The sequence below is a fragment of the Echeneis naucrates genome, chromosome 3, assembly GCF_900963305.1.
Source record: "Echeneis naucrates chromosome 3, fEcheNa1.1, whole genome shotgun sequence".
Classification (NCBI taxonomy): Eukaryota; Metazoa; Chordata; class Actinopteri; order Carangiformes; family Echeneidae; genus Echeneis; species Echeneis naucrates.
This window is the reverse complement of record NC_042513.1, coordinates 4497992-4522951: the sequence shown is the minus strand read 5'-3', so window position 1 is coordinate 4522951 and position 24960 is coordinate 4497992. Positions and strand designations below refer to the sequence as shown.

At 40.4% G+C, this 24960-nt stretch overlaps 2 protein-coding genes across 5 annotated transcripts; both read right to left on the bottom strand.

Moving 5' to 3' along the window:
* Positions 1-421: 421 nt before the first annotated feature.
* scube2 (signal peptide, CUB domain, EGF-like 2) lies at positions 422-18402 on the bottom strand. Of its 3 annotated transcripts, none has more exons than XM_029497702.1 (23): positions 18124-18402; positions 17526-17645; positions 17096-17221; positions 16593-16727; positions 15593-15718; positions 15378-15494; positions 14452-14541; positions 13629-13745; positions 13392-13514; positions 12773-12889; positions 12483-12605; positions 12039-12155; positions 11222-11311; positions 10974-11096; positions 10181-10348; positions 9611-9817; positions 4522-4692; positions 3286-3453; positions 2626-2787; positions 2307-2504; positions 2048-2200; positions 1862-1941; positions 422-1659 (listed from the first exon to the last, which is right to left on the bottom strand). In XM_029497702.1, the coding sequence occupies exons 1-23, from the start codon at positions 18200-18202 to the stop codon at positions 1513-1515; spliced, it is 3057 nt and encodes a 1018-aa protein (XP_029353562.1). In that variant the 5' UTR covers positions 18203-18402; the 3' UTR covers positions 422-1512. The 3 variants fall into 3 exon arrangements, with proteins under 3 accessions (XP_029353562.1, XP_029353564.1, XP_029353563.1); XM_029497704.1 differs by having other exon boundaries at positions 9611-9814; XM_029497703.1 differs by having other exon boundaries at positions 17526-17642; positions 18124-18401.
* Positions 18403-19019: 617 nt separating this feature from the next.
* On the bottom strand, positions 19020-23453 carry sinhcafl (SIN3-HDAC complex associated factor, like). 2 transcript variants are annotated; one of them, XM_029498272.1, is made up of 6 exons: positions 23406-23453; positions 22141-22309; positions 21875-21974; positions 21667-21781; positions 21296-21449; positions 19020-21162 (listed from the first exon to the last, which is right to left on the bottom strand). In XM_029498272.1, exons 2-6 carry the CDS (start codon positions 22266-22268, stop codon positions 20979-20981), a joined length of 681 nt encoding a protein of 226 aa, XP_029354132.1. In that variant the 5' UTR covers positions 22269-22309; positions 23406-23453; the 3' UTR covers positions 19020-20978. The 2 variants fall into 2 exon arrangements, with proteins under 2 accessions (XP_029354132.1, XP_029354133.1); XM_029498273.1 differs by having other exon boundaries at positions 21296-21446.
* Between the last annotated feature and the right edge of the window lie 1507 nt (positions 23454-24960).

The following is a 24960-nucleotide window of genomic DNA, read 5'->3' as shown; positions in this document are numbered from 1 at the left end:
CGTACAGTTACTTCAACATTTCTCTGATGAAGGCAAAGGAAAAAAATACTACAAAGTACATTCAATGTTAAGTATTTCACTAGTTGCGATTAGTTTATATTTTAATTATTGATTTTGCATTTCACCTGGAGATCTGGAGGAAGAAGAGAAAGAGTCCAAGTTGTTTGAGGTCCAGTGTGAAGTTTCCTCCTGGGTCTCTGATCATTTTGGACCACAGCTGGTGTTGGTCCGCTACGAGTCCAAAGTCAGCATAGCATCAACCAGGAGATTTTAGAGACCTCAGGCAAATAAGTCATATTTTCTTTAGCTGTAGACGGAATGGAGCATTGTTTCCATCCAAATGCTGTCAGTATTTACTGTGTGTATGGAAATGCAGTAAAGTGAAAGAGGTTAAAAAAAAAAAAAACACACAACATAAGTGACCTATCTTTATTTACAGCATATTAGATGTACAAAACCATAAACAATATACATACATGTATCTAAGACAGGTGAACAGCTCAGTTCTATTTTACAGAACTTTTCAGGGAGTCTGACCTCTTAGTGTTCACTCCAGGAGTGAGTGTTTATCTTTGGTTGCTAGTTCATAATACAAACTGTACTGACATTTACTGGTGTCATGTTGCTGAATGGTTGGTGTCTTATTAATTCATAAAATGTACTTTTCTTTTTAAAAAGTTATTTTTTCTTTTTCCAGGAGAGTAGCATTCATTTAGATGCCTCAGAATATCAAATACATTGGCCAACAGCAATTCTATACTGTCAAAATGTATGTAGCTGCTACATAACATTAGCGTTTCACCTAAAACTTTATACATCATATACAAAAGATTCATCAGAATAATTGCTTTTGTGGTTCCACTACCTCTTCAGTAGTGCTCATTCTCTCAAGAAAACATTTGTGCTGTATTTGTTTCTGACATTTAGCAGTATTTCTGTCAACAACTCATCTCTACCTGTGAAAGTAGCCTATGTTATGTTACTAGATACAGTATCACAAATATTCAGTATTCTTCTGCTTAGCTACTGTATTCATATCTTATTATCATACTATTAACAAAAGTCTCATATTGGCATGTACACTATTTAGCCACATTGAAATACACAGACTTGCAGTATGGATTTAACTGAGATGGTGACTTTAAAATCTAAAAGAGGGTATGAAGTCATTACAATTTCTCTGCTGCTAATTAATACACGTTTCCAAATCTCCAAAGCAAAGAGATGCTGATTCCTTTCTAAGGATATACGTATACATCTATACTCTGTGTCGCTTCGCTGATCATATCCTTCGTCTTAAAGCTCCAGTTAAAAGGTCATTTTCTTGACTTGTTGACTTCCCCCTCAGGATAAGTTCTATCAAGTGTGTGGTCCACTCGAGAATGACTCCATGTGCGAACAGATTACTACTGACTGCTCTGACATAAGTCAGTGGAAAAAAAAAACCATCCTGTGAGCAGTATCTAATGTAGGTTTATCATGAATAATCCAGAAAAACTGTGGGAACCCATTTTAAGGGCGAAGGAATCTCAGAACTTTGGAACGCAGGAAGCGTATGAAGGATTTAGGAAACATTTCTCTTGACTCTTGAGCTGTATAGTTGAAAAAGTTCTGTGGATGAGCCAACACATCAAACAGTGCCTTCATGAGCTTCTTGTCCTGAGGAGAAAACACATTATGCAATACAAGAAAAGAGAACCAAAGAAAGTAGTAGCCTGTATTTCTACTTGTCTCCAAAAGAGGGCGTTACATACTCACTTAAACCAAGTCAGGATTAACAGATGCCCAAACGGGTAAAGGAAACATTGACTTAAATAACAACTTAGAGAGGTAAAGTTTATATAACTCAAAAAATAAATACCTTCAGGATGTCCTGGTGATTCTCTGAGGCATATAATCTCCCATCTCTGACTATGTCCTCTATTAATTCCTGGTAGTCCTCTGAAACAGATAACAGCTCATCAATGTGACAAATGTAATCTGACTTTAGCAACAAAATTAGGCTGCATTATCACATCTATGTAACAAAAGCTTCTATTTCTCTTACCATCATATGTCACATATGGCACCTGGAAACCTTTCCCACTGTTTCCCTCATTGGACCTGAACTGTATCCAAAGCCTCTTTGAGCGGGAGGTGAAAGCGATAGGACGTTCATATGTCTGACAAGTTTCGTAGGTTGTTACAGAGTTAGACAGAGCTGTGAAGTAAAGATACCAACAAACAGGACAACATCTATAACTATCTGACAAGTTTAATGCTTCAATGTCTGATGTAACCCCACAACAACTAAAGTTACAACTCACAGCTTTTTCTCATGACTAAATAGTCTCCACACTCATCCTCAATTGGCAGGTAGATTTCTGGGACAACAATAAGGATGCGGCGTTTGGGTGGTGGGTTGATGGTCCAAGTGCATTCGACATTGGCAGGATAGTTGCCTGGGTAGTTAGGGGACTCTATGTAACCAGTAAAATCTCCCAGCTCTCCTCCACACTGGCGATCTGTAAAGTCACACAGATGTGTTCAATGTATTTTTTGCTTGTTGCATCAAGCTAACTTTCTGGAAAGTTAGTCACAATCATTTCATTTTCTCCTCAGGGCTGTTGCTCTATACAGACGTACTTTTGCACTGCATGATGTTAGTTGAGCCATCAAAGTCAGTGGTGGTATTTCCAGGGCAGGACACACAGTAGTTCTGGCCAAACTCCCCCTGATATGTGCCCATGGGACAGCGGATGCAGCGGTGTGTGCTGGTGTTGTAGTAATGTCCTGGAGAGCACTGGACTGCAACAGCCAAGGGCAGAGATAGGGGGCCATCAGTTATTATAATGCTTCCAAGTATTCTCTACACATTTCACCTATTTGCATCTTTTAGATTTCAAAATTTCTTCTGCCATGCTGTGTTCAACAAACCCTTTCAAACCAAATTACATTACACATAAAATTGTATTATTATAGGACTAAACTCATCCAATTCCTGCCTCTTTCCTTAATGAATGATATCCTGGAGGGGAGTAGTTTTATGATTTTAATGTGCAAATTATGAACAGCTGCAGAGAGCTGCAGAGTTCATGTCAGCATCCACAGTAAACACACGATACTATTAAGATTTCCTGTGAGGAATAACTAACATCCATGTTTCACTTCAACTTCACCCTAAAAAAGTAGATGGGATTTGTTGAACTGTGTGATCTCTCGGGCTAACAACAACATTCATTTATGATAAAAGAAGAGAAAAAAGCTTTTTATACTCTGACAACACCAACGTTTCAATTGTCACACCTTTAGTCTCACACTCCTGAAATGTAAAAGCACCGCTGCGCTTGGTGACCAGGTTCCCTCCACAAGGGAAGCATGATGTGCGGCCGACCTCTGGCTGGTAAGTTCCCAGCGGACATGGCAGGCAGGGCAGGAAGCCGTCATGAGAGTACTGACCTGGTGAACACTGACCTGAACACACACAAAATGTTCAGTCACGGCAACTGTGAACTGCCAAAAACAGCAACAACAATTTTTTTTGTCTCTTAGAAAAGAAAACATTTTAAATGTTGAAGATGTGAGCTTTTATAAAGGAGAATTTATCTGCCCCTCGATTAAAGTAAGAGGCAAAACTAAACCAAACATTAATGGATTGATGCCGTCTCCAAGTGGACACTCCTGGGTGACGAATACAAACTGGCTGCCAGTGGGAATCTGCTGATAGCACTTCTTGTTTAGTCTGTCAGGGGAGATGGGATGAGGGATTCAGCCCCAAAGTGACTGTGATAACAGCACAGGAGGAGACCAAAATATGGTGGCTCCTTTAGCTTTCATTCAGCCGAGTTCACCTCCTGAATTCAAATACATCTTTAAAATCTTAGCTTGAGCCTCTTTGGCTTTAACAAAGCATAACATCTGTCTGGGAGAGATCTCTATCAAGCCACAATTGCTTCCTGTGTGGGTCATATACACAAAGCAGTTATTTACATTTTGGGCTTTTATTGCTTTTCATGGTTTTTACTCAATTATGTTTCACTCATATCTTTTTCATTTTAAATGTCATTATACACCCATTGTGTTTTCGAATTCTTCTTCATTTTCCTCTCTCTCTGCCACAGAACTCTAAGGCAGCACCCCCAAAAAAACTTTTAAAGGTTTAGAAATTTGCTACAGTGATAGAGGAGAGTCTCATTATGCTGTTCACCAAGTTTAATGTCTGTGCCTTAAGTGCTCTGGTGCCACCAGCAGGTTGCAGTTGGATGTAATTTTCAAAAAAAAAAAAAAAAAACAGTTGGGTGTGACTTTGAAAAGAATGGAAAGGTGGATATTTCAAACTTTCAAATATGAACAATGGGTTCTTTGTGTCAATCAGAGTTTATGGTTGAGACAACACTGTTGTGCCCCATGAGTCCTTACAACTATGGTCATGAGAACGTGACATGGGGCGGTTGCTATTTGCAGCTACATTAAATGATTTTTTTTTTTTTCCTGTTGTTGTTTTTTTACATAGCTTTTATTTTTTTGAACACAGGATCTTACCTCCACACTCTGACATGTTTCGAGCTCCAACCACCTTGGAGACTTCTCTTCCTTCAGGTCCGGGACAGACCTCACAAGACATCTGCCCCTCCTCATCCTGATACGTCCCAGCTGGACACAGCACACACCTTCCCTGGTCTCCGTTGTAGTAAGTCCCCACACTGCAGCTTACTAAACCGCAACAGGGGAATGACAACAAGACAAAATAGAGCTCCATTATTTATAGGTGGTGAGATTCAAGCATACACTCCTGAGGATGAAAAAAAAGCAAACTGTAGCTTCGGCTTCCAATGTTTCTCAAAGGAATGAATGGTCAAGCTTTTGGTTGCTTGTCGTATCTGAGTGGGGATTTTTGTATCTTTTACCCTCTTCTTCTTTTGAATGAATGTCAGTTATACCCTTTTCCAATTCCAACAAAGGCCAGATGTTTGTGGGCCTTAGTGGTTTTATTGACAGAAACGATAAAGGGACTTTGGTGCTGTGCTGATTCGTGTTCCTAAGACTTAAACACATCTATTATTCACTCAAAAAATAAATAAATAAATAAACAGTGCGACCAACCATTAGCCAATTTAAGTCTCCACGGATTGTTACATGAAAGATTTTCCCCTGAAACCAAAAACAAACACTTAAGATCCTTAAAACAGACTGGTGTGTCTGAACTTGTAATTTACATCAATTTAGTAGACAGGTCCTAGTCAGGTGGCACTCAGCTACAAAAGCCGTATGAGTGGAGATAGACAGTGTAAAACGCAGACATGAATCAACAAATATAGCAGCATGCCCTGTGGCCATATATAATCAAACAGAGTCGTAACTGCACTGTAAGTTTACACTGTAAATAAATCAGCTCAATAGCATGACAAGACCATTAAAGTAACCCAGACTTCATCAGTTGACTCTTTAAATATAATGAAAAGGGGCCATGTACATACTTGAAATGGATAAACACCTTCAAGAGCAGCTGGTTAACTACTCACCAACTTTTAATAAAGCAACACAAACACATTAACTGCTCTTCTGCCTGACATGTTTGAGCGCTTTGCATGCACAGTAATGAACACAATTAATACCATTGGCTTTGATATATTTCAGCACAGCGTTAAAAGGTGCATTGAGCTTAATGCTGTGATTCAGACAGAATGGATGTCAGTGAGATAATCTTTGATAGATAACTAATCATAAACAAGAGTATACCCATAAATGTTAACAACACACAGTGACTGTTGTGTTCTTAGTGTGTTTAATTAAAGGTATTTAGCAATGTAAGCGCATGTTTGAGTCAAGGTTTATAATAAAATGTGCAGATGCTAACTGTGATTGTTAGCCTCCTGCAGGACCATGAGGTGGGCCATGGACCTCTCCTTGACTGTTGTGTAAAAGGGTGTGACGACTGTTACCTTCAGCTTAACGTGTTCAAAAGACATGATCCTTGACTTCCGCAAGAACCCTCTTGTCAAAGCCCAAACCTTTGTTAAAAGGTACAGCAGTGGAAATAGTGAGTCAGTACAAGTACTTAGGCACCATCCTGGGCAACAGACTGTCCTTTGAGATAAACCCAGATGCCATCTGTAAGAAGGCTAATCAGAGGCTGTTTTATCTGGTTAAAAGCTTCTTAAATTTTTTTATTCATCTTTTCTTGAGTCCATTTTAACTTTTGCTTTTATCTGTTGGTTTGGTAACCTCATCATTTCAAATAGGAACGAGGAATGTGGTCAAACTCAGCCAAAAACTAAATGGCATTTGCCTGAACGATCTGGGAAGTGTGTATCAAGCTAGAGCCACTCAGAGGGCAAAGGCCATTCTGGAGAATGCTCTCCATCCTCTCCACGGAGAGTTTCAGCTTCTCCCTTCTTAGAGAAGGTACACCTTCCCCTGTAAGGGTAAATCAAACAGATATCTTAATTCATTTGTTCCATCTGCTATTAGATTTTTAAATAAGCTGTAGGCGAGCTTGTTGGGAACGATACACCCATGAAAGTGTGCATTATGTGTTTTATGTTTGCTATTTATTTTATTGTGAAGTAAGATTTATTGTGTTGTCATGTGAGATATGATTGTTTTAAACTTCTGTTGCAAACCAAATTGCCCTTTGGGGATATTAAAGATTTTCAAATGAAATCATAGAATAATTTTTAATTGAGAAATTGTGAAAAAAAAAGGGGTTAATGATCTAATTACATAAAATAATACACTTTACAGAGTATTCAAAGGTACTTAAGACTATGTTTACCAGTTATGTCTGTCAAATGTTAAGTCTTGATATTATTATTATTATTTTTTTTGCCTCTTAATGTTGTTTACTTCTCAGTTGTACTGAATTGGCACATTAAAGTTAAACTGGACTCTAGATAGACACAAAAAAAAATCCATCATTAATGTTGACATGCTTTTGTAACCTAATACAGCCATACAAAAACTGTGAGGCAAAAGAGAAGTTGCCATTCCACTACTGCCTCAGTATCCTGCTTCTGTCGCATCCTGAAGTTGATACAACACAGCTGTACATCAGGGAGGAACGTTAAACACCACTATAAGCGCCCTCACCTATTTTAACAGCAAACACACTCAAATCAAAGTGATTATTTCCCTCTTATCTCGGCACAGAGGCCTGATTAAAGGGGCTACAGCAACTTTTGCTTTGGTTCCTCCCATCCAGAGTGATGCCTGTAATTAATTTGGGAATTACTGTGTCTGTCTGATGGTCTTAAGAACTTGACTTGAAAAATCAAACTGATTCTACACAAAAAAAAAATCAATTAAATACATCTTGTGCGTTTAGCACAAGATGTGCCTCGCCATTGCCTTTACACTGGAAGCAGAGAAACCACAGTAAAATCTCAACAAATAAAAGCTGAGCTGTAGATCCATTATATGAAGCTCAGCAAATTGTTAGATTTTCTTCTAAAGAAAGAAAATGTAATTCTCTCAAGAGCAGTTCATTTTTTGAGGCCCATTGTTTATTCTGAAAGACCACGAGGAGCCATCTTTGCATTGTCCCCTAACAGCTTTTATTTGACAGAGGGAAGCAGTGAGAGAGAGAGAGGGTGAAAGAGAAAAAAACTTGAAGCCTTTCAAATGCAAAGAACGCTTCTATAGAGTCCTCGAATTGATGGCCCCAAAGAGGTTTAAAAGACCTTTCACCTCTATTCAAGTCCTCAGTCTTTGCCTACTTGATGACATAGGAAAACACTACGGTATCACAGTGGTTAGAAGCTGAACCCAATAAAAGGGGTCATTTTTCTGAATCCCCCCATTCTGCTCGGCCCAATCACTGCTCGCACTCATCAAGCTGAGGCCCAAACAGCTGATGCTAATTGATTCCCATGGTGTGACTGAAGTCAATTCTCTTTAGCAGTTTAGTGGCTGGGGGTCATGCAAAGTGGCCCCCAGTTGGGGGGAAGGTGGGGGGCACAGCACTCAAACTGCCATCTTGAATCAACAGCACTTCCTAAACAGCTTCAATGTTAAAACAAACACACAAACAAGTTGATTACAACGGTCAAACAGACATCAACATGCAGACATGCACGATCACAGCAGCTTTGGGTCTGTATCTTTACTGATGCGCTGTGTGTGTGTGTGTGTGTGTGTGTGTGTATGTATCCATATACAGATAGTGTGTTTAAGTGTCTCTAATACATTTATTATTTACTGAGCACAGAGTGTCCTAGAAAGTAAAGATGCAGCCAGTAACTCAAACAAATCACAGAATAAAGATTATGAAAAGTCTAGCAAGTCAAAGCATATTTTCTGCAAATGCACCAGAGTCTGCGTTGGCGTTCATCTGAGGCAGTGAGAAAAAGTCCCAAATGGGCTTTTCAATGGAGTGGGCAAACTGAAAAGGACTAAACTGTGCTCCGAACTAAGCTAGACTGGGAGGTGGGGGAGGAGGGGAAAATATAGCTCCTTTAAAGAGCTGGAGGTTAAGAAGAATGCCTTTCAGCCCCCCACAACCCCCTCTCCCAAATTACATGTCTACACCCCTGCCATGGCCAATAGACTGCTTAATGTTGACCAGAAGCCGTAGCGGGGGAGTTAAGGAATCAGGACACTTAAGACCTGTGTTACTGAAAGATAGAAATAATGCACAGCTGCAGATTAGGTTCAAATCCTGTCAGCACAGATCAATATCAACAACAACTTTGATGTTGATGTACAGGGTGAAAAATATTGTGTTACAGGAAGATGTGTTTAATGAAAGGCCAATGATTTTCATTGTCAAACATGATTCCGAGAAACTGCCGGGTATCTATAGTTTCAGGCTAGTTTTGATTCAAAAAACTGTAACAAATCTATTGGTCATCATATTCCTCGGTGGTTCAACAGGCAAACAGAGAAATCTTAAACAAACTTGAGGAGTTGTGTGAAATGTTTTAAACACCTGGGTTCAAACGTCTTGAACGATGGCAGTAAACATGCACAGATTGAACAAAGCGCATACCATTTGAACAAATATTTAGACATCTCAACAGAAGAAAGGCACCAGTTTCCTCTCACCGATATCAAAAGTGCAGGCAGCAAACTTATTGTGAGGCCTGAAATTAGGGGCACTGGAGTCGAGCAGCCAGAGAAAACAAACGTCAGCCTTCAGCCCTCTAACAATGACAGCTTGCGGTCAGATGCAATAAACATTTTCTCTGTCACAAGCTGTATATTAAACTCAACCAAGAGGCAACGACCAACAAGAGGCCTGCCTTCAGCCCCCGGATTGGACTCTTATCCGATCAAGATGCTAGAAGATCTCACAGTTTGGAGGAATCGACAACAGCCTCTCTGTTCTAGCGTTCGGGCTCAACCAGACCATTTCAGAATGCCTATAAACCAAATATGGCACTCATCTGGCCCGCACCTGCTCCAAATTCAATCATTAAACCAGCTTGTCTAAATATATCTCACTGGCATGGACTATTTCAATGACTTGAAGTCAAGATTATGAGACCACTGTGTGGATGGGGCTGACTCACAGCCAATGCTGATTTGTTCAGTGTAACACAGGCGATCTGCACTTTCGTGAGATGGGAACCATCAATATCCAAAGAAGTGGTGTCTAACTGAATGGTGAGTTCAACAGAAAAAGTAAACTCACCACATTTCCTCCCCACCAGCACCTGTCCTCCCACACAGTGTCCTGTCAGCTCTGCCGGCTGGTCCTGATTCTTGGATAGTTCGTAGTCTGACCCGGCAAAGTGGAGGTGGAACTGCTCCCGATTGATGGACTTCCTCAGCGTCCTGATGGTCTTTCGGAGCCGCTTTTCAGAGCGCCGTCGCGCACAGTTCAGGTCACAGCTCTCTGCTGAGAGAAGCACTTGATACCACAGCTGTTTCCAGTACAAATCTTCAGCTCATGCAGCAAAAAGTAAACTGCGAATTCACCCCAGGATGCATACATGCTTACCTAGGCATTCAAAAGAGCACTACACATCAGTGAATGAATAAGTCCATGCCAACATTCACATAGAAATTAAGATATAAAACAAAAATGCCCCATGTCCAAGACCTAGAACCCACCATCACCAGAGCCAAGTCAAAACAGGAGATACTTTAACAATTTGTTTGGTTTGTTTAGTGATGAACAGACACGGTGAAAGAATGAGTTGAAGAACATGAAGCAAAGCTCACAGGCAGCAAGGCAGGAAACGCTGAGAGACGAACCAACCTGTTACCTCCTCTAGGTTCACATCCAGCTCAAACTCAGCTGTGATCAAGGAGCCATCCTCCTCGCCAGCCTTCCTGCCATGGCGGCTACGCATTCGCTGTCCAGACGAGGTGCAGTGCAGGCTCACATAGCTGAACTGGACATTTTCAGTGAAGAGGGACCTGCTATCTGTGGACATGGGAGACAAACACCCAACCAGAGGAACACAACAGCCAGCAGACACACATACAAAAGGCAAAATTGTTAAACAAATTAGCAGACCAGGTTGCGCAAAAATGTAAAAAAAAAGAAAAAAAGAAAAAAGGATGGGATGTCGCTGTGATAATTCCCTTTAATTGAAACAATTGTGTTCTCTTTCAGTGAGAGTTCCCTTTCAGAGGCTATCGCCCTCTGGAGGAGTCCCTCCACAGGCCGAGTGCCTCTGGAGAAACAGAATAATCTCACAATCAGCACCCTATTTGATTGATGGCTGGGACAGGCCTAACTGAAAGGCATGCTATGGCTAATTACATCCTCCCCTGTCACTGCCAGTCAAAGTGCTGCGCTGAGACATTCAAAGCCGCATCATGCTCCCCGCATCTTTTTTTCCATATTTGCCTTTGGTTTTCGCTTTGCTTTGAAGCAGCTATTAGGCCTTTTTCATCCTCTTAAAGCTGTGGCTTTAGATGCTGGCAGTTCTCGGTAAACCCAAAATGTTTTTTAACCAGGAAGCTGTAATTTTAAGCCTTGTTTATCTGTAATTTGTCTTGTGTTTGGATGGATTGTCAGGCTTGTTGTTTGGCAGCCTCTGTACCTGAGCGAGCTGAGTTTAAGCTCTCCTTGAGTGTCTCCTGACATCGTTTTAAGTTGCACTTTGCAGTGCCTGACTTAAAAGTGGCTGTGGTCTTAATACGTGGAACACTGGCCATTTCTGGACCTGCAGGACAGATGAATAGGAAGAAACTTTTTCAGCAAAAACAAGGAAAGCCTGAAGTTGTACCTAAGTTATAGTTTTGTGTGTCAGAATGTAAAGATGTAAATCTGTGATCTTTTTGTACTTGCCTAAGCAATGTAAGCCACTGTTGTTCTTTTGTGCGTCAGCCAAGCAGGGCAGTGGCATTCCACAGGTCACCGTGTAGGAATCCTCCGTCCCTGAAAACACAAGAGGCCGTGACACACAGACCAGTATGGACAAAAGTTCGGGCCACAAAAGCCAAATAGGAGAGTAAAAGGGAAGCATGTAGAAACACGACAAGTCGCAAGTCTGCAGACCAATGTTGACCAAAGTTCACACAACTAGATCAGGAAAAGTTTCACTTGTAGAGTAGTGCACCACATTTCCAAATGTACAGTGGCATCAGGAGATACATTAGCTGCTCTGGGCTTAGGTTTATTTACCAGAAGCACAAAGGTATATTTGACTGAGGAATTCCACAGAGATGATAAATCATTCATGAGGGTCAATGACATTTTTTATTCCTGAGATACTATAGAGGAGTAAATATGCTACTGTTTGCTTTGCCAGAGCTCTGTTGCGTTCAATTCATACTTCATCTAAATCTGTATATTTGAAGAAACTCCACTTTGTTTGAAACATTGTAAGAGAGAAAGGGACCTGATTACAGTTCAGACAGTGATAACGAGCTTTTATCTGTTTGATTATTGATAAGAGCAGTGACATAACAGAGGTAACAGTAAATCCAATGCTGTGTGTAATTCTGTAGCTCAGCTTTGGTCAGAAAAGAAAAAACTGAGAAAGAAGATTGACCTGCAAGTGAAGTTATGAACATCCAATTACAATAAGAGAAACTATTTCCTCTACCGTATGAACAAGCTGTCATCATGGCACTACACAGAGACCAGGCCCAGAGTAACTCACCACTGCTGATGTGAACTTGAGACTGGCATGTCAGGAAGCAGCGGTCCCCTCCCTCCTGCTTACTACAGTTCAAGGTGGGTTTAGAGGGGGGGTTTGTAGATGGTAAACCCTCAGCCTCTAGATAGAAACCACAACAAGACTCCAAAGTGAAAAAAAGCTCATTTTCGAACTGAACAAAAAAGAAGAAGCACGTGAGGAGGAGGCATAAAACATCCTGACGGCACCGATGGCATCGTAGTATCGTATAGATGTTTTACTCAAGCACAAGAAAACCAGGTGACAGACAATAAAAGAGGAAAAAAGAGAACAGAATCCAAAGTATCTCCTGTTTTTGTTCCCCCATATGTTGGATGTCATACTCTCTTTGATGATACAATTTCCAAAGTGACAGGACAACAGCACTGGACAGATGTGCCAATAATATAGGAAGAGGCACCATCTTACCAATGCAGTCCTTTTTGTTCCAGTGCAGCTTATAGCCAGGATGACAAAAGCACTCATATCCACCCATGGTGTTCTCACAGCCTTGCTCACAACCGCCGTTGTTCATACTGCATTCATTTATATCTAAGAGGAAAAAGGGAAACCATAATTGCAGGGTCCATTTTTTTCAATCACATCAATGAGCAAGTTCTCACAATTGTATCCTTTTTAGCCTGACGTCTCTAAACTGGGGATATGTGTGTTATGCTCAAGTTGTTATGTGTAGATCCCTCCACCTAACTCGGTCTCACCTCCGCAGTGGGCCAGTCCATACATGGTGTAGCCTTTGTTGCACAGACATTGAAAACCACCAGGGGAGTTCACACACGTGTGATCACATGTCCGCTCAAAAAAACACTCATCTATATCTGTAATCAAAATCAGACAGATGGCATAATAGCAGGGCAGTCAGTCGCAATCTTCATCAGGAGGGATTTCCCACCCACAGACATACACCAGCATTTGATCCTGAACTTTCCCACCTTGACAGGTAAATCTCGTAAAAGTCCACAGGCTTCTGATAGAGATTAAAAGTAAAAAAACAAAAACAAAAAACAAACAGAAAGCTGTGCTAATTAAGGTGTTTTAAATGTAACTGCAGTTGCATTAGGTCAGCAGCATTAAAGATAAGATAAAATAAGCCACGATCCCAATGTAAATAAAGCACAGCTTTCAATACATAATAATAATAATAGAAATTCCATTAACAAAAAAAACTTGACTTTTTAAAAATTAATCAAGAGAGAAATGATTTTCTGGTAAAGAAAAAGGGAAATGGGGATATTGGATGTCAGAAACACCTTATGTCATGTCGTCCCAATCTGTCTCTGGACAGGAGAGTGGACAGGACAAGTCTGGGGTCATTTGTACCTTGACATGAACGTTCATCTGTCAACAGCTTGAAGCCTTTTCTGCAGTTGCACTCAAAGCTGCCGATCGTGTTCCTACAGAAGTGATCGCAACCGCCGTTGTGAAGCTCACACTCATCAATATCTGTGGGAAACAGGTGACATCCTGACACTTCAGCAAGACTTCCCATGAAAAAGCACCGAGCTGAACATCACCACGAGTCTCATGCTCCTCTCTGTGGACAACTGGCAAACTGACCTTTGCATGTTTTTCCATCCGGCTGCAGTGTGAAGCCAATTGGGCAGCTGCAGCGCACGCCAGTCGATGTGTCCTTACAGGTGCAGTCACATCCTCCGTTGTTCACTGCACAGGTTTCTGAAAAACATCATACTTAACATCAAGGTATGTGAATAACCTTCTCCCTTCTGAAAAATGCCAAGTTATAACATCAAATACTGGACGCTAGCCTGCAACAGGACTCTGAGGTCAAAGTAATATTAGACGTTTCTTCAAAATATTTTTAATTATTGAGGATTTCATTCATCTTGTATTTAAGATAAATAGTTTTAAACATTAATGCCTAAATGCACAACCTTTATCATGAAAAATAGAGCAAACATAAGCAGGTTAGTTATGTTTTGACAGGCTCATCCTAATAACATACATCATTCATGACAGGCCAACACTGCCACAGCTGGTGTGCAGGCCACACATTAAGAAAATGCCAAAGACAACCCTAACCTTTTTCATGTATGGAGTAATCCTGAATCACACAACTGATAAATACTGACTGTACAAAAAAAAAAGATTCACACTCTGCTCCTCCCAAATGGAAGGAAAACGTGAAATGTACCACACTGTCACAAATGCATATTTTTCAGGGTGGAAACTGGGGGCAAGAAACCGAGCGCACAGTCATTTCACAGTTTGCTCAAAAGACAGAGGAATGCATCTATTTCGCCAAACATTACTCTTGCCTCCTGTTTAACACCCCTAAGTGGCTCCAGGCAGCTCAACACACCATCACGTAAAACACAGATTTGAGCTGGTATCCTCTGAACGTAGACGGACTGATCGTTACCCATTAACAGTCTTCGTTTGACCCGTTTGTCCACCTCAGTGAAGGATGTGGCGTTGTGGTCTGAGGGCTCGGTGGTGGCTTCATCTCGCTCTGTGACACACACACACACACACACATACAGAGTAAGTATTGGCACCCCAAACCTTTACATTCACAAAACAACACGTCACCTTCAGTGCTGTGTGTTTGTGCTGGCAACTTTCAGTCACCGGATGCATGTTAACACTTGTGGTATTTAGCTTGTAGTGGCTTGGCATGCGTAAGATAACACAGCACATCACTAAAGTGAATCTGGAGACAACGGCGCACTGATATGAGTGGACCTCACACACACTGCTGCTGGAAGGAGAGATATTACCCAATATCTGATGGCTGATCCTTATCCTTTACAAGCATTGTGTGGAAAAATGTGCACCGCCTAGAAGTGGCTGAGATGTTTCCAGTTACAGTTTTATCGTTCAGTCATCAAGATACTAAGTTACTCCACGTTACTGAGAAAACAATTCTTGAAAGTTCAAGATGGACAATACGCTCCCTTTTTTTTTTTTTTTTTTTTCTCCTCAGGAAACATTTCTAATTGTAAACAATAATCCAAAATATAAATCATACCCTTGTCACCCATTATCTAAAAACAACCACTGAACACGACTTAGTTAGAGAGATGTAGAAGAAGCAGTTAAATGGACCTTAAGTTGACAAATTAGCCTCTTCCTTTTTTCCTCAAGAAGTTAAATTTTTTTATGGTTGCATCATTAAATCAAACTCAAATGTTCCCGATAATTTCAACATCCTTTTACTCAACATTCAATCTGATATCTCTGGTAATTTTTGGTAGACTTGAGTCATCCCTAGAGTTTATTATTACGTTGTGTGTTCATTATAAATTGGTGTTAAGGGACAACCGCGTCTCCAAACAGCAGGCTTACCTACACATGACCTCTTGTCAGGCTGCAGGGTGTATCTGATGTGACACCTGCATATTGGACCGCTCTCCGTGTCCTCGCAGGTGTGTTGGCAGCCTCCGTTGCCATGGTTACAGGTTACTGAAGGGTTTAACAACATGTAAGCATGAGCCAATGTATCACTGTGTGACTGGGTAGGTGTGTAGTGTGATGTCAGCTGTGTGCCGTCGAGCACGTACAGATGCAGCCTCTCTGGTTCCTGGCCAGCTCAAACCCTGGACGACACTTGCAGGCCACGCCTCCTTTGGACGTCTCTTTGCAGATGTGGGCGCAGCTGTGCTCCTTATTCATACAGTTGAGGCCCTCTGGGATAGAATGAGGGAGAGAAGTACACAATGAAACTCTCCTACAGTGACTGACCGACTACACACAAAGGCAAGCAAAGTGAGAGATTAGTCTGGCATCCTCAAAGACACTGATTGTTCTCACGCCTGACACAATTCAAAAACATTGACCGCTGTGTCATTTCTAGCACTTCTAGGGAGGAGAAAAAGATTTTTCTGAGCTGTTGCTGAAATTTTTATTGAAATCAAAGCTCTTCAAAGACATTTAGTGCCTGCAACTTACTCCATAATATTTCCTGCTAAAAAAATGATGGTTTGAAGTACCATTTATATAGCTGGGTCACAGCTGAGTGGATAGCGCCGAGAGATTTAAAAGGGTTGTCAAGACCCCATGGAGTGGAAAGTACTTGCATTTAAGTTGACTTCAATCAAGAAGATAAAACAAAGGCACCTCAGACAAATGTGCGACACAGACCACATAGACCAGAGTGTTGCATTTACATTAGCTCACTTTGTTCTCTGGCAGTCAGAGAGCCTTTTCCGACAGCATGCTGCTGCTGCAGATAGAAGCTCAGTGACCGGAGCCAGCTTGAACCTGCCACCCCTCATTGTGCCGTCAGTTACTGATTTGTATGTAAATATTGGAGAATTTGCTAGATCTTTTCTCATGACTTAATACAACCAGCACAAAGACTAATAACTGCAACCTCTTTTAGAAATGAATTAGAAGCAGTAAAAAAAAAAAAAAAAAAATCTTCCTCAAGAAATTTTACAAAGTATTCTCATTTGAGTATCTCCAGTAATTCAGCATATTTCACTTCTGTATTGTCATGTTCACGGATGCAGATATGGCTGCTGTTTACAGATGTGTGAAGTGTGAACAGTGAACACTCACCCACGGAGCGGTGGATGCAGGTGTGCTGGTTGTCGCTGAGGAAGAATCCCTCTTTGCAGCGGCACTCGTAGCTGCCCATGGTGTTGACACAAGTGTGTTGGCATCCACCATTGTTTAACTTGCACTCATCCACATCTACAGGAAAGCAGATTGGCTACAGTGTTTATAAAACCCTGGAAAGATGTGTGTTATGTCCACCAGAATTTTCAGAAATTAGCTTTTAACTCCAACTGCAAACATTGTAAATGCAATCGAGGGTATTTCAAATCAATTCTTAGACGTAAATATTTGTTAATCTTTCGCATCAGTGCATGAACAAAATCAAAACTGTTTGCATTAAACTACATTTAAAAGATTAAAAAAGAGAGCTTGGGAAAAGAAGGCTGAGTGAGTGTGAGAAACTTCATATCCAGTTCACAAATATGAACTGAGCTGATCATTGCAGCTTTCTGCCTGTCACAGAAGATTATGATATATTATTTGTGGTGTTCAGCTGACCTTACCCAGGCAGTTATGTCCATCGTGTGCCAAATTGAATCCATCATAACAAGTGCAGCGGTAATTGCCTGGTATATTGTTGCACTCATGTACACAGCCACCATTGTACTCCAAGTCGCACTCATCTGTGTCTGAGAAGTGATCACAACAAAAATTAAAGATCACGAGTTCCGATGAGAAGTTTTTACAAGAAGAAGAACTTGGAGAAGAATATATGGGTATAGGTATCACAAACGGAATGCGTCTGAACTGATTCTGAGGTGATGCCACAACAGATTGCACATTGTTGATATTATTTTTACAAACTCATTTTTACAACAGAGAGTTCATTTTACAATTGATATCCCACCCTGCATTAGACTATGTGCCACTTTGAGACATAGTTGGTTTCAATGGGCCGATATGAGGAACAACTCAACAAAGCGGACACTTTACCTTCACAGTGTTTTCCATCTCCTTTAAAACCTGCTTTACACGTGCACTTGTATGAGCCTTGAGTAGTCTGACAAATAGCATCAATGTGACAGCCATCACTCCCCTCTGCACATGGATCTGCTGAGAGCCACACAGGTCTTAGAGGTCACGATGACCAACACACACATATTCAATCAGGCCATTAAAATCAGATAACATGTAGGCAGACATTTGGCTTTGGCAGGATTTGTTAGAATGAAAGAAAAATCAGATTGACCTGATAATCACTAAAAGATGAACTTCCCTATTAATAGTGATAGGTGAATGGTTGGAAAATTGAAAGATTCAGTGAAAACGAATTTAAAAGTAAAAGAAGCTCATTTAATAATAAAAATAAAACATGTGGGCCAAAAACCTGGAGTGTAAACGGAGCGCACAATTTTTTAGAGCAACAGTCATTTCATGCAGCCACAAGCTCCAAAAACTACAGCAGGGTTTAAAAATCACCATCGGGGAGGCAACAAGAGCGCACTCTTCAAAGCGTGCGTAAAGAAGCAGCGTCCAGGACAGAAAACACAACAGACACACACTCACGCACACACACTCTCCGCGGTCCCACCTCGAATCTCTGGAAGTGCTGCGCTTTGGCGACTATTTAACAAGAGCAAAAACAAACAAAAGTCCCGAATAGCTCCCATGGTGATATGATCCAAGTTTGGAGGTCCGCTCAAAAGGACGCGTACGCACTGAAGTCGTGACCGAGCGTCCGCCTCATTTTCATTCTAGCCTGTCAATCTGCCTCACAAGGGGCTTTTCAAAAGAGAAAAGAGCGAGTGTGTGTCTGTGCGCGCGCGTGTGCACGTGTGTGTTTGAAAGAGAGCTAGAACAAGAGCGTGCGTGCGCGCACACGTCAGTGGAAAATCTCATCGAGTCGTCATTAACCGGGAGCAAACCGGAAGAGTCGCACCTTTTGTGAAAACGCCTGCTTTTCTCACCAGTAAGGAGATTCTTATTTTGAAAGCCATGACCGGAAATACTCTAATTAACCTGATTTGAATGATCTCTATAAATTCAGATAAATCTTCAACATGGGCCTGTTCCGTTTTACCTTTTTATTTAGGTTTTAGCACACTCATCGTAAATGAGCTTAGCCAGTATCTTAATCTAGTTGTCAAGTTTTACTCCTTAAACATGCCATTAAATCGATTTTCCCCCCAATTTTAAAGGAAACCGTGACACTTCATTACAGTTTTGCTTTGGCCAAAACGTGTAATCCCATTTTTCAGTTGTCAATATAGTATAGTACATAATATATAAGGAACGAAATAAAAACGAGCAGGAAAAAAAAAGGAATGTCTATGTTTCACAAATATCGTTCAAAATAGATCAAAGACAGAAAAAAGATTAAAGTAAATCCCTCCTGCTTTAAGGTGTTTCTGAGTGCAAACCCTCATTCCTGCTGCTCTTGGTCACCACCTGCCGGCGGACATAAATATTACAACCACACTCCCCCATTTTCATTTTATTTGTTACAATTCTACTTCGTGATACAGTAAACAAAGGAAAGAAAAGCATTGAAAAACATCTACATTGCATGTTCAAAGGAAGTGCACAAATTAAAACCAGATTTTCAGAAAATGCTCTCAACCATTTGTTTCAAAATTAAAGAAAAAATTGTAATAAATAAATATAAATTACAAGAGAATCATAATGAAAAGGTCAGGTTATTTTATAAGGCACATCTCACATTCCAAAATGTACCTCGTAAAAACAATATGGCAACTACCTAAGGACAAAAAACAAGCTTATTTTCCAGTTTAAGAGGAAGCAGCATTTTTCCTTTTAATAAGAATAAAAGAACAAGTTTAGCATTTAACTACCCTGCCGCAGAAGAATTTATATATTAAGCAACACTTTACAGAGCATTGTTTGTCAATTCATGAAGTCTGATGATGGTAACAGTTTTAAGGAAAAAAAAAAAAACCCAAAAACAACCGTTGTCACTGCAGTATTGATTTGAGACAGTAAGCACACCATGGCTAAAACAGTGCAATCTGAGCATTACAACAAGAAATATCTTGAGACAATTATGAGCTGTGATTAGGAAAATGTTCAGTTATTGCTGAAATAATTGACGCTTTTCAAAAATCAATTTGGTTGAATAAAGATCCACCACTTAACATCATAATAAAGTGATGAACAGCCCCAGAGCACTTCTCACATTCATAATGTCTGCATAGTTTGAACTTGGACAATTGCATCTGAATAAATCATGGCAATGACAACCCTAAACACATGTTCTCCCACAGCATTTTCTGACAAAAATGTAGAGTAGCCATGAAACATAGGCCACGTGTTTCATATTCTGCTTCTTACCAAATCATTCTATTGGAAAATGAATGAGGAATATTACACATTGATGATGCTGCAAAAAGTATCCAACTTTCTCTGCAGTGTAAATTTATTTCTGCATGGAGCACAGACTACAGTTTGCAGATCTCAGAGAAATGTGTCTGAGACAAATTAATTATGAAAATGTGCTAAAAATGTGACAGAATTAGCAAAACAGCTAATTTCCTTTACCCTTCAGACACAAACAGAAGTAGTGGTTTGCCATTCCTGTCATTTAAAAGTTTGAATGGATCAAGAGCCAAAATGCTATATTTACAAAATCCATTTAAAAAACATTTGCTTTACAACATGCATTGTCATTTCATTGGAAACTGTACAAAAGAAATAAATATATCGCTTTTGTTATTCCAGAAAATTCAGAGGAATGTGCAGCATGCATGGTCTTACCACATCTGAGTCAATGTGCACAAACTGCTGAACAAATTACAATGGAGTGTTTCAAACTCATGTCATGCTTAATCTGTGAAAATGTCAGAGTATTTGTTCATATCTATTCACACAATAACAGCTAAATTAATGGAGGACAGTGTACTGCTGATCCCTGGTGTCACCAAAAGCTCTCTGGGTACTACAAATTCTACAAAGTTGCGCATTTGCACATTAGGAGCAAACAGAAAGGACAAAACATTCCATCAACAAAGACCCGTTCCTACACACACAAAAGAAAGGCTGGTATTAGAAAAAGCTGGTGTCTTTCGTTATGCACACTTAATGACAACCCCCCCGCCCCCCAAGAAAAGCAATGATATGTATCAAAAGGTGGACAACATTTGATCACATAATACAAAATCATCAAAAAGAGCATCATCAAAATTTGTCTCCTCAACCTATAAATAACCCTAATGCCCATACATATTTTTTTCTTTTAGCTTTTCATAAAAAAAGAAAATTAACTCTATACAAAAGTTAAAAAAATATTGATAAAAAGAAAAGAATATTACATAGAAAAGGAAATTCTAACTAATTGATCTAACAGGGAAGGTGGGAATGGAGGTCTGCCACTGGAGACAAATCCAGGTAGATGCCATGGATAACCCTACAGGGGGATTTCATCAAAAGCAATCACCAGGTTTCTTGAGTGTCTTCTGGAAGTTGTGGAGGAAGTGTGTCTGGAAGGTGTGTGGCCACTTGTGTGGACGCCAGTGTCTTCTGCTTTTTGGAACTGCAGCAGGGCTTGAAAAGACGAGGATCAATGATGACTTCTCCAAAACGTCCCTTGTAGACAATCCCACAGCATACCTTTTGCCTGGAAGAGGAAAGAACACAGGGGAAAAATATATAAATTAATGAATGAATTTTACTCGAGAAAAAAAAAAAAAAAAAAAAAAAAAAACAACAACAACCAACCAAATATGCTGTCAAACAATGAAGGAGCTTGCCTTTTCCAGTAAGAACGATCCAAAAAAGAGAAGATAGAGGGAGCTGAGCGCCTTTGTTTGGACTCAATATCTGAGCCATCATCTGACTGGTTGCTGTAACTGGGAGACTGGGCAGGGGACACACTGGATGTTGTGCTGTGGGCATCAGAGTCTGCTTGGAACCAAAAAAGAAACATTTAAACATTGTCGTCAGACTAATTGCCCCAAACCAAAAGGGTCCAGTTTAGTGACATGGATAACTTAAAGTAAAAAGAAAATTTATTGATTTAATCTATGACCAGTGCTAAATATTTTTTAAATAACCATTTCTAAAGGGAAAAAAATGAATAGTTTGGTACAGTGTGAACCCTGAACACTTCAAAATTACTTACTTTGTCTCTTTAATTTGTGAAGCTTCTTTAGCTTGCTTTTCTTCTTCCCATCACTGTTCTTAATCTTCTTAGGTTTTGTCACCTTAAAACCTGGTCCAGCTCTGGCATCCACCACCTGAGTCAGATCGGACAAAATGAGATGTTATTGTAAAGTCTAACCTGTCAAATAGACAAATATGACTGATCCTAATCAGCAGCTGGGACTAACATGATTCCAGTTCTTCTTGGAGCCATGAGGAAGCTTCTTCCATCTCTTCACCAGCAACACGCAGGCGTTGCAAATGTCACCGACACGATCCTCCGATAGCCTGTCAAGTAAATGCGCACACATAAATAACACAAACTAAGTAACCAGCAAAGTTTGTCACCGGTAGCAAGCAAAAAATACATAAATGGAACAAGCAAGCATAAAAAAAAAAAAATATCACATCCACCACACAAACGCACAATATAAATACTCTGTTAGAAATTTACCCGAAACAGAGTCTGAACGTCTCCTCATAGCGGCTGCTGTCTGTGAAGCGCGAACTGGAGGACTTGGTCTTGCAGATGCAGCAGCCGTCGTTACTCCGATAGATCTTTGACTTGTGAAATCCAAACATAGTCTGTCTGTTGGTGGGCGATGTGGCAAAAAGAACCCAACCTGAAAACGTAAAAACAAAGACCCGTAATCGTCCCACTCCCACGATGGGCCCGGTGGATGTCTGCAGAGTTGTGCTTTCTACTCCAGAGAGGGGGGCGGTCCCAACGCGCGCACACAGCGAGATATACACGAACAAATCTTAAGCCATAGTTTCGACATAACCTGCATGAAAATGACCCCTTAGCTGGCTGTGCAATGCATCTGCTGTGCACACGCTCCCGAAAAACCGCTTTCACTTCGACAAAAGCTACAACATGCGAGTATCTTTGAGAATTTTAAGCCAATTCGCCTGAACAACAAATAGAGATATAAATAAAGATAACTGTGACATGAACACTTATTTTGCAGCTGTTTTATAGGTTGTCTCTAAAAGCACAAGAAGCAGCTTTGTAATTTCAGATAAAGGCTCCCAAACTTTCTTTAAAGACTCCGTCTGATCAACATGAGGTGCAACACAGTTACGATACACCCACAGCACACTGCTTTACTATCGTAAATGTTACTTCTCTGACCCCCGATCAGTGCATTGGAAACATTGGCCATAAACGAACAGAATGACTATAGAAAATCCTTTTAAGTCGACAAACTTTGACATATTTTGTCCATGGACCTGTCTGCAGTGGAAGTCGAAACAAAAAGCGGGCAGCAGCGCTTTCTGAAGTAAGAAACAAAAAGCTACCGGGCTACTCGTTCAATCATGTGTAAGGCGCGTGTTGTTTAAACACGCAACTGTCGACTTGATACAACGGACGTGTGTTGTCAATATTCCAAAAAAATATACAAAGAGTTGCCATAAAATCCCCCTTCCCTTTAAATTTAAACTTTAGCCCGCTAGAGCGCCAAACGCAACTCATTGTTGTTAGCCGTTAGCATGCTAGCTAGCCTGCTCCGCTACCAGCACCACGCCACGCTCTCGTTCACTTGAACCTTATCCCATTGTTGAGTCGCTTCGACTTTGTACGTTTAACCCGCTGCAACTAGAAACACACACGTCAGGTGATGTTGTAACACACTATGGCGAGTCTCTGCGAACATAACAAATGACCGCAATTTCACTCATGTAATTTCTGTCGAGAAGAAATAACAACGTACTTACTGGACAAAAACTTTGAATCTTCGCCGTGTTCTTTGGACGTTCTGCGCATGCTCTTACTACTGCTGCATACAGCTGGATATTAGAATCTCATTTGCATGAAAAGCCGTAATGAAAGGGCTGAGCGCACAATGACCATATATGGAATGCAGCCGTTGGGTTTGAACCTGGAGCCAACCAATCACCACCGTGGTCGCGTATTCTTGGCACGCAGTGCGTCATGGGAGATGTAGTGAACGATTGGAATGTCCCCGCGTCATTCCAGTCGCTAACGGCTCTATATTAAACTCAAACTCCCACAAAGCATCGAGGCTGAGGCTTTAAAGAAAAACAGCCTCCTGACATGGCGCGAATGAGTTTGTTTACATTTTTTCATCTGAGCACACTCACTCTGCTTGTTACCGCAGTTACATCCATTACAATCAAAGCGCTTACTTTAATTTCCAGGAGTGGCTTGATTATTAAATGGGGGATGAAGTCTGGGCTTTTTATTAATTCTCGCACAGATTATCAAATAGGAGTGAAAGGTTAAGATGATACTTGGAGATGTACCTAACATTACAGTCTTAACTTAATGTGAATTATATTGAAAAAAAAAAAAAATTATCTTAATTTACTACGCATAAACTCACTTATTCAGTTATTTTTTTTGTCTGATCAAAAGGTCAGAAGCCAAAGGTATTCAATTTACTATCATTTAAGACCAGTAAAGCACTATTACAGAAAAAGTGAACTACATTTTTTCATCTTTAAAAGCAAATTCAGTGGATAACATGAATAGATCAACAAACTACTTCTTCACTCGGTTAACAATAAAATTCCTCTTACTGCATTGTGGATGCTTTATTCTTCATATATTTTTACACTGTACACTGTTGCTCACTTAGTAAACACTACATTACACAGCTATGTCAATAAATGTACAACCGTATTGGAAAACAAAAATATATATCTTCCAAGATGCTCATGTGTGGGTCGTACACAGACGAGTACAACACAGTCATTCCAGACATTGTTGGCAGAGAAAAGAAGTCCTTTCCATATCAAAACTCTTATTCTGCACAATAAAGATTGATGTATTTGACATAGGAGGGTCCACTAATACCTCAAGAAACCATGATATGGAGTCCATAGGGTGCTAAATTTTCTCTTGTGAATATTGCATAGCAAGAAACCATGATGACAAAATCTGGAGGGGAAAAGAGCAGTCCTTTTTGCTTCTTACACGGATGCAAGGGATCATCCTTTATTTGGAGCAATCTGAACAGATCACACTGCATTTGTTCTGAGTAGAGGACAGATGTGTCAGGGTTGGGAAAGGGCTGGTTGGAGGCATTTACACAAAGGCTGTCATTGTGATCAACTTTGTTGGGACAAGCATCACTTGGAGGACTTGTGTCTGGAGCACAAACTAAAAACGTGTTTGTCCGTTTTTTTCTCCCCTTCATCCAACTAAATATTACTGTCCATTATTGGATACAGTCTTGAGCCAGATCTCACTATCATGCAAGTAGGGTCATTTTCTCTGCAGAAAGTATTTCATGTAAAAGATTTGCAT

What these genes read in the sequence shown, in the direction of transcription:
- sinhcafl (XM_029498272.1), bottom strand. Translation starts at nt 22,268, where the DNA reads ATGTTTGGATTTCACAAGTCAAAGATCTATCGGAGTAACGACGGCTGC. An exon ending in CCAAGAAGAACTGGAATCAT is followed by an intron (nt 21,782 to 21,874) that starts GTTAGTCCCAGC and finishes GATCTGACTCAG; the next exon opens with GTGGTGGATGCCAGAGCTGG. An exon ending in TCACAAATTAAAGAGACAAA is followed by an intron (nt 21,450 to 21,666) that starts GTAAGTAATTTT and finishes TTTGGTTCCAAG; the next exon opens with CAGACTCTGATGCCCACAGC.
- scube2 (XM_029497702.1), bottom strand. Translation starts at nt 18,202, where the DNA reads ATGGGAGCTATTCGGGACTTTTGTTTGTTTTTGCTCTTGTTAAATAGT. An exon ending in GAACCAGAGAGGCTGCATCT is followed by an intron (nt 15,495 to 15,592) that starts GTACGTGCTCGA and finishes TAAACCCTTCAG; the next exon opens with TAACCTGTAACCATGGCAAC. An exon ending in CAGTGGCTTACATTGCTTAG is followed by an intron (nt 11,097 to 11,221) that starts GCAAGTACAAAA and finishes TCTGTCCTGCAG; the next exon opens with GTCCAGAAATGGCCAGTGTT.